The sequence below is a fragment of the Protopterus annectens genome, chromosome 12.part0, assembly GCF_019279795.1.
Source record: "Protopterus annectens isolate FY-2018-M chromosome 12.part0, PAN1.0, whole genome shotgun sequence".
NCBI lineage: Eukaryota > Metazoa > Chordata > Ceratodontiformes > Protopteridae > Protopterus > Protopterus annectens.
In genome coordinates, this window is record NC_056746.1 from 1,131,942,219 (window position 1) to 1,131,952,026 (window position 9,808).

A 9,808-nucleotide genomic window follows, 5' to 3' on the forward strand; every position below is an offset into this window, starting at 1 on the left:
AATCATTTCAATAAAATTTTGACTCTGTTTAATTTATTGTAGTAGCTTAACAGCTTTGTCATTCGAAAACTTCAGCACTTCTTATAAAGCATTAGATATTATGTAGACAAAAATCAATAGTTATGTATAATATATGGCAGCAAGTATGATAGAATCAAAGTTCATTATCTTTGAAAAATAATTGTAAGCAGTTTCTAATTCAACTATGAGGCATATTTCAAAGGATGCATTACCAAACAGATACACTGTTGCAGCTTTCACCAAAGAATAATAGGAGGCCATACAAGAAAGTAACTTATTCTAATTTGCATTCACCATGTAATCACTTTATTGTAAAGATGACCATGTTAATGTAAAGGTAACATTTGTTCAACAGTGCTCAAGTGTTGATTTTACTCTAAAGATATCATATACAACATATACAATATGATAGCTTCATGCTCCATTGCAGAAATCTTTGCAACTTAAGAGACAAAACAGAGTAAAGTAAGAATTGCAATACAATACATTTTTGTACATAATATGTAACAAGCTAGGCAGAGTCAGAAACTCTCACATCCCTTCCCTGTAGTTGTAACATTGCTGTTGATTAGCTGAAGGTAGATATGGGTGCAAATAAGAAAGGGCTTTCCATCATGCATTAGGTAATCATGCTACAGTCTTCTCATACCATATCATCCAATGCAAAGGCAAATCTGCCAGCTATGCTTTGCACACTATGATTTGTTGACTGTTATTTTTCACATGGAGGTATGCATTCCCACTGCTAAATTCATATCAAAGCAGCAGCTCCCAAATGGCAAACACCCTATTTAGCCACAGCAGATACTGAGAGTAAACATTCTGCTTATAGGGGGCTATACCATTTACCACAACTTCCATTCTGAAAGTGCCCCTATAACCCATTTACTGAATACTTCAACTCTGTGCAAGTGCAAGGCAGAATGTTCAGTTGTAAATGTTATTATTCTATTTGGATGTTAGCTGACTGTACAACTGAATGGTTAAGTTCCAGAGTTGGCATTTGGTACATCTGGAGGCTGAATACAAAGCTAGGCAACACTTAGAAGCTGGTAAATTAAAAAAAGAATGAAAACCAAATATTCAGAGTATTAGCAAGAAGTTCCTCTAATTACGGACCCTAAAATGATAGTGTCTGTCCATAATCACTGAAAGTCCTATTGTTTTAGTTGGGCTTTTAGTACATAAATAGCAGTAGTAATTCATTTCTACAATTACAGTCCAGAGATTAAATATGTACCTCTCAATTGTCCAGATTTTTTCAGAATATCCAGATTTTTGTCTCATGTTTTCAGTCTCTTCCTCATACAATTTGTGTTTTTATGGTAAATAATTGAGGACTGAAGTCCCTAAATAACAGCAAATGTTTGAGTTTTATACTTAATACCCTTCAGAAAATACTTGCTAATATAAAGCCTGTTATTCTAATGACCTGTTGTAGGCCTTTGTCCCCCATTATTTTTAGCTTTGTCCAGATTTCATGCATTTAAAGGTTCAGAGGTATGATTAAATGTGTTAAAAGGATGTGGGATGAAATCATAAAAAAACATAACTGCTATAACCTTTGGGAGATGACAGACATAGTATGCTGAGGATAGGATATGCCGGTAAATACATACAAAGTGCAAGACTGAAGCACACAGCCTTTGGATCTGGTTGCTCAGACAATGCAAAGTAGTGAGTTTTTACCATTTGTTCCATCAATCCATTTCAATGTTTTTGTTCTCAGTTCAGTTATTTGGTGACAATTTTTAATTTAGAAGCACACCTTGATGAAGCACAGCCCAGTGGTTTTATTAGTATTTTGGGAGTTCTCTGATATACGGAAAGTAGCAATTAAATACCAAACTGAACTGCCGTATCTGATTGAACACTGTGCCTTCAAACAATTAAACACCAAACTGAACTGCCGTATCTAATTGGACACTGTGCCTTCAAACAGTAATCAAAAACGCCATCAAGATGCAGTCTGTCTCTGGGCCATGATATACCAGATATGTAGAGATTGCTTCTTTTATCATCAGTATCTGTGACCTACCCACAAAAAGCACAGTCTAGAACATCAAGCCCAAAATATGTAAAACAACCATGTTACTTTTTGGGGGGTTGCAGTGTATGTGGCCTGGATATCTAATGGTACCTCAAAATGACAGGTGATGCCTAGTGCTTAGATGGATTGTGAACTACATTAAAATGTACGTGTTGCACAACAAACAGAAAAGTAAAGGAAACCAGTTAATAGACACACCTATAAGGATACTCTAGTTGTGCAGATCTTTACAAAATAAATTATCAAACGTGAGCAAAAACAAATAATAGTTTACAATGATTGGGAAAACAGTTCTCAAAATGGACTAAACATTTCTAGGTAAATGACTATCACCATGACATGAAATGCTGTTTTAGTACAGCAATAAAGCGATAACTGCAACTTTCAATATTTGCTTTTACTTTCAGTTGCATTTAACTGGAAAAAATGTCTTTCTCATCTGTACAAGTTAACCAGTTAAATGAATTGCTGCTTAGGACTTTTTGACACATCTCATGCAGAATCTAATCAGTGCAAAATAATGCATTAAATAAGATGCTTTGGTTAGAAATTAAATAATTACAAATGATCGTTTTGCCTCAAAAAGTTAATATAAAAATAGTTTTCTAAGAAACTACTTCAGGACTAAAGTAATAGCACTGCTTATGTACAAGTAATATTAAAAATACTTCTCATTTCATTTCATTATTTTATTTTGGCAGCACAGGGTCCGAAACACTGAATTTAAATGTAAAGTACACTGCAAACAAATAGCAGCAGGAATATATGACACACCAGAAATGTGCAGTTTTCCCTTGGCCTGTATTAGAAAATACAACAATCAGAAACCTAGTTTGAAAGTGCAGAATGGAAAATTCACCTCATACTGCAGATCTGATGAATTTACCTACTTAAAATAATTTTTAAGTTGTTTTAACTATTCTGATGAGTAACAGCTTCTTAAATAGTTTGGCAATTGCACCAAAGTTCATACTAAAGTGCATGTTTTTCCTTATTGCTTTCACTTATAGTTTGTGTCTAATTCCACTGCCCACGACAATGGAACCCTTCAGCCACTAATGATCTTTTGGCTGATATAACCAGGCATGGTATAGATGATGAGAGACAGGAATAGTGCCAAAATAACCAAAATGAGAAAGGCAATGATGAACTTCTTGTACCGTTTCCAGATGAAGAACACACACGTTTTCATGGGATTCATGAACCAGTTGAATGAAGTTGTTGGCCGGCTAGAAGAAACAGAATGAAGAGAGTCATTGCATTTTAGGAACAGAAGCATTTCCGACAATCTCTTGTACTTGTTTCATATTGCACACATGCACCAAAAAATATGTATTGCTAAGGTTGTGCCCTTTGGCATATTCAGGCAGCATTATAGCACTCTGGTTCCTTGACAACAACATTTGTGGTGCTGGCAAATAGCCAAACTGGGGTGTGTAGATAGAGCTGAGACATATTTCATTTACAGGTATCCCAGTGATTTCCATAAAAAATGCACTTAGATTTCAATCTGTCCTAGCAAGTGACTCCTGGGATCACAAGCAAGTGTAGATTTCTAATATCAGAAAAGAATGTTCTACAGTGTTCTAAACAGCCTCCTTTTAAGTCTGTATTTGTAGTTAAGACAATATTATTTCATTTACAGATTTTTCATGGCATTCTGTTGCAGCATATAACAACTGTGGATCAATTACAGAACAACAGAGATGGGAATGTTAACTGATAATACTACTGCTAAGTATTTGCACAGAGGTAGTATTTAGTTCCTTTTCACCTTCCTTACCAAGGCTAATTCCTGATGATACAGAAGAAAAGAAGTCATGTCTCGCCATAACATTCCAGCTGTGTTGTTGATCTTTACTTATCATCCTTGACTGTGGGTTCCGTTCAGTATCTCAGAACTGACTCTGCCATTATCCCAGCTCACTCTTTCCAAAAACTTGAGCTTAGCTTTTTACTCATAATGCTCCTCTCAAGATTACTTCAGATTGAGTTTGCATAAAATAGTCACAGACAAGAAATAACAGAATACAGTCTATATCTATAATCATAACGGAGTAAGCTAATGTAATGGCACAGATCTGTTCCACCGAGAGGCCTGAAAGGCTGGGGGAAGGAGGGTGAGAATGTCAAGGATAAATGAAGATTAACAACAAAGATGGAAAGTTATGGTAAGACATAACTTCTTTATCTGATGCTGTCAATCTTCACTTAATTCTTGACTGTGGGACAGACTCCCCAGCTACTGAAATCTTAGGAGGTCTAACGGAAGAATGTTCCTGAACACCATCAAGCCAAAGGATGCTTGAGCCCTAGAGACCGGATCCAACTTGTAGTGAGTACTAAAGGTATGTGAGGATGCCCAGGTAGCTGCTGCACATATATCATCTAAAGAGGCTCTTGCAAGGAAGACTGCAGAAGCAGCTATTGCTCTTGTAGAATATGCTTTTACAGGCACTGGGAGCTGTATTTTCCTTTTGTTATAAATGAAGGTTATGCAGTTTTTAAACCAGTTAGCCAGAGTAACCTTAAAAACTGGTTTGCCTAGAGATGCAGAAGAGAAACAACTAATCAGATTTTTTCATCTAGTAAATGTAGGCAATATTCATCTTTGTTCGAAAATTTTGGGATGAATACTGGAAGCTGTATAGTCTGATTGATACTAGAGTCAGATACTACTTTGGGTAAAAAGGAAGGAATCAGTCATAGCAAAACCCTGTCCTTATAGAAGATTAGGTAAGGAGGCTTGCAGCATAAGGCCTGTAACTCAGACATTCTTCTAGCAGAAGTAATAGCAATTATAAATAAGGTCTTCCATGATAAATACTTCAAATCAGAATTCCCAGATGGTTCAAATGGGGATTTAATTAAAGATTGTAACACTAGATTTAAGTCCCAAGGGGTAGATGGATCCTTATATGGAGGTCTCAGTAATAAGGTTCCTTTTAAAAAGGCTTTACAAAGTTTATGTGACATAAGCGCTGTATCATTGAGACCATTATGAAAATGTGCTATTGCAGTTGGATAAACTCATATAGCTGAAGAGGATGCTCCTGCCTCAAAAACCGATGCTAAAAATTCTAAGAACTTATGAACGGGTACAGAATATGAGTAAAATTTGCTGTCTGAAGCCCATTTTGAAAATCTTTGCCACTTTCTGTTGCATAATTATCAAGTCGAAGGTTTATGAGAGGCTAGAATAATACATTGAACTGGGGCAGTAAGGCTAATTTGCCTGGCAATCATCGTAATTGGAGAAGACTCGCAGTGAACTTGAGATTCTGAAGATTTGGGTGAATGAGTCCCTCTGGATGGGACAACAGATCTGGGACTGGGTCCAGAGTCCACAGTTCTTGAATTAGGTGAGGCCACAGAAATGGAAGCTATATCTATCAAGGCCAGAAAGGAGCAATGAGAATTATCCTGTTCTTCAACCTGTTGTCTTTCTTCAGAAACTGGGATATGAGTGGAACTGGGGGAAAGGCACACAGGAGACCGGGGGGACAATCGTGCAGAGGAGAATCACTCAGGGACTTCCCCGGAGGCGGGATCAGGGTGAAGTAGCTGCTGCATTTGTTGCTCAGAGGAGATGCAAAGATACTGCAGCAAGGCTGGCCCCTTTGATGGAATATCCTTTCTGCCACCAAAGGATTGAGAGACCATTCATGAGGCATTAGGATTATCCTGCTCAATTTGTCTGCAGTCATGCTGGAGCTCCCCAGAATATGCATTGCAACTAGAAAGCAGTCAGTTGCAATTACCCATTGCCAAACTCTGAGAGCTTCCCAACAAAGGGGGTATGATGTGGTTCCCACTTGTTTGTTGATGTACCAAACCACTGGCATGTTGTCTGTTTGGATCACTATTGCTCCTGTGGGGAGGGTTCATTGGAATGCTTGCAATGCTAGGAGCACTGGTCTCATCTCTAGAACACTGATGTGCAGATTGGCCTCCAACTGGGACCAAGTGCCTTGGACTGTCTTTCCCAGATAATGCCTCCCCCACCCTATCTGGGATGTATCAGTGGTCACTATGGCTTGGGGTTGTGGAGGGATAAAGGGATGGCCCAGTAGAATGTCGTTGGAATGGAGCCACCAACTCAGGTCCTTTTTGCATAAATTGGTAATTCGAATTTGATGTGACATTGGTTGCATCATTAATGACCACTGTGATGCCAGGAGCCATTGAAGAATTCTCCTGTAAAACCTGGCAAGGGGAGCTATGGTAACGGAGGCCACCATAGATCCTAGAACCTGAAGTACCGATCTTGCAGTCACTGTTCTCCTGTGAATAATCTGGCTGACTTGTGATTTTATTCTCTGAAGTCTTTCTTGAGGAAGAGACGTGACACAGGTTCTTGTGTCCAACACTGCTCCTATGAACTCTAAAGGCTGTGTTGGCTCTAGATGGGGTTTTTCGTACTTTACAGTGTTCCCTGGTGAGGAACAAGTTTGAAGGACAGAATTCCTTGCTTGTAGCGGTAGATACCTGGAGGTTGTAGTAATGAACCAGTCATCTAAGTATGGAAACACCTGGAATACTTGCAGTCTGAATTGAGCTGCAACCACTGCTATGCACTTGGTGAACACCCTGGGGGGCTGTGGTGAGGCCAAAGGGCATGGCTCTGAACTAGTAATGACTGGATCCCAGCTAGAAGCACAGAAATCTTCTGGAACATGTGACTATTTTTATCTGATAATACTTATCCTGAAGATCTATTGAGTACATCCAATTGTCTTTCCCTAAGAATGGAAGCATAGACTGAAATGTGACCATCTGAAAGTTGGTATTTTGAGCTGACTTGTTCAAGGCACTGAGATCCAGAATTGGTCTCCAGTCCCCCATTTTCTTTGGCACTAAAAAGAATCTTGAGTAAACTCCAGATCCTATCTGGTCTGGTGGAACTGTTTGGATGGTTCTTTTGTTGAGCCATTTTTGAATTTCTAGTACTGCCACATCCCTGTGACTGGGTGGAACATCTGGGATTCTCTTGGGTTTCTTGGGTAGACTGGAGAAGGGAATATGATAACCTCTGGTTATGATCCCCTGCACCCAATTGTCCATTGCTATGGTTAGACAGGCAGGTAGATGTGGAGAAAATCATCCCCCAGCTGCCTCCAGAGGTCAGCAATCGGTCCTCCATTCAAGAATGCCAATAGGAATTTCATGGGAAAGAATCCCTGGAGCCTTGATTTTGTGGGCCACCTCTGCCTCTAGTGTGGCATCTTCCATTATAACCCCCCCTACCCTGGGAGGAGTTGTTGCCATGTGAGTCCTGGAAAGACCGTTGGGACTTTTTGAACCATAGCCTTCTACTCCTCTGGTTCCTCGAGTAGGGCCGCTGGGGAGTGGAGAAGTGTACACCCACTGCAGAAAGTGTCTTTCCATCTTTCCCTCATCTAACAAGGGTGGTTTTAACTTTAGTCCAAAAAGGAAAAGGAGCACTGACAAAAGAAGACTTAAATGACTCTGCAAAGCCACACAAGTGCATCCAGGTATGTCATCTGATAGCTATGCCAGAACCCACTGCCTTGGCCGTCCCTTCAGCTGTGTGTGTGATGAGCCTCATAGACGAATTACATATTGAATCGAGGGTCGTCAGCTGGGAAGCTACTTTAGCTTGAACCCCCTCAGCTATGATTCCTATCAAAGTATCAGATAGCTCCTTTATCAGATCTCTTTGAAGCCTAGTGAAATGAACCATGAAATTCAAGGACCTTAGTGCGAAGGTTGATGAAGCATATACACGCTTCCTGAATCTATCCATCATTTTAGTCTCCTTGTTAGGAGGATGGATAGTAGGACTTTCATCAGCAAGTTCCTTTTTGGTGGCTGTCACAACCATCACGGCATACACTGACACCCTTTTAATCCAATGTTGATGATACGTAGAAGCTGATAATATATGGTCTGGTCTCTTAGGGATTGGCTGGATGGAGTCGGGAATCTTCCAGGCCCACTGAGTAATCAGTTTAATAAGATCATCAGCGGGCAGAGAAATCCAGGCAGTAGATAGTCAGGCATGGAAAGCCTCTAGGTATACTGACTCCTCTGAGGAAGGTTGTTGGGAAGTCAAGCCACCCCTCTGTTTAAAGATCTCTAAAGTGTCACTAAAGGAGATGTGTTCTGGGGGTGACCTTGGGAAACCTTCCCCTTCATTAAAGTCAGTATCAGTGTGAAAGACTCTTCAAGGGAGTCCAAGTGCTTCCTCTTGCACTTTTTCTGGGAGGTGTCTGAAGAGGACATAACCAGCACAGTTGAATCCTGAGGGTTCTGTGCCCACTGTTCCAAGACAGATGCTGGAGGTCGCTCTGGGTGAGGAGAAGGACCAGGGGGTTGTTCTGACAAAAGAGGAATCAACTGTGAGTCCGTAGTGGAGAAGGCCTTCTCCATGGCCCAGAAAGAAGGTCCCCCCATACCGGAATGGGAGCTTGAAATGGAAAAAGACTCCTTCAAACCATGGTCTCATCCCACACTGAGGCAACCTCCCCCAAGCCTGAAACCAGAGTGGAACTTATGTATGCCAAAGACCCGAGAAGCATGGATGGCTCCGATAAAATCAACATTAAACCATCCTCCCTGGAACCGACAATGAAGGCTCTGAGAGATCTCTGGTTCCAACAGAATCGAAGAGCTCAGGTTAGTTTTGGCTTTGGAGACAAAGCTCTCACCAGCACTGATACAGTTGACACCAGGACTGTCGGAACTGGGAACTCCGAAAACTCAGATGGAGTTAGAGGAGGAACAACAGTCGGGTGAGAAATATGTAAGGCTCCAGAGCCAGAAGTGCTAGGAACCGAGGAAGTGGCTAATCCCCTCGCCACCAGAAGCTGGTCCACCAGCCTCAAAACATCAGATTCCATGAGGCTTTTGATGGAGCGGACCAAGTAGACTGATGGGGAGTGATGTCTATTCAAAAAGTGGATTGGTGGTCGGTCTACAAAGGGTTCAATCCTTGGGGAGTATCTAGTCCATAATAAGTCTATGAAAGAAAACTTCTTTGGTTCCAATACTGGTGGAACAGAGGAGGATGAAGTGATATGAGTTTTGGAAGAGGTGGGTGCCGTAGTTGTTGGTATGGAAATTGGCACAGATGACACAGGTGAAGACAGCTTCTCTCCCAATGGTGAAACAGATACTGTGGGAACTGTGGAAGACTTCACTTTTATTAACCAGCAGTTCCAAGGAAAGTGAAGGAACTGAGTGACTACTGTTTTCTGACCCCTCATGCTTAGAGGAAGTGGATGAGGAAAGGGAACTTATATCAGTTTTAGAGGTCAGAGCTATAGCCTCGTCAAAGCTAGATTTTATCATGCCTTTGAGAATCAACTTATTCTTCCTCTATCTACAAGGGCCCTGTGGCTAAATCCATGACAGATGGAACAGTCTTCCTGAAGATGCACTGGGCCCAAGCAGTACACACACAAGTCATGGCTGTCAGAATTCGGCAGTTTGTGGTTATACTTCTGGCATCACTTGAAGCCAGAAGGGCCTTTAGACTTTTCAGCCATGTCAATCAAAATACATACAAACACACTAGAAAGGGAAATGAGAAAACATTGTTTTAAGGTGTGCCAACAATGGTATCAAAGAGTTACCATAACGGTAAAGGAAAGGAAAAAGAGAAGGTACCAACAATGGTATGGAAGATTACCAAATCAGCAGAGGAAAGGTGGGAGGCTACCAATGATGGTATATCAGAAAAACACACACATGCTGTAGGTGGATTGGAAACTC

At 40.7% G+C, this 9,808-nt stretch overlaps 1 protein-coding gene across 1 annotated transcript in view; it reads right to left on the reverse strand.

Moving 5' to 3' along the window:
- Nucleotides 1–304: 304 nt before the first annotated feature.
- LOC122817026 (fer-1-like protein 4) overlaps nucleotides 305–9,808 on the reverse strand; it is a 1,119,105-nt gene continuing 1,109,601 nt past the window's right edge. Inside the window, exon 45 of the mRNA XM_044090141.1 lies at nucleotides 305–3,300. Within this exon, the coding sequence (XP_043946076.1) occupies nucleotides 3,120–3,300 (181 nt within the window). The 3' untranslated portion in view covers nucleotides 305–3,119. The remainder of the gene's footprint in view (nucleotides 3,301–9,808) is intronic.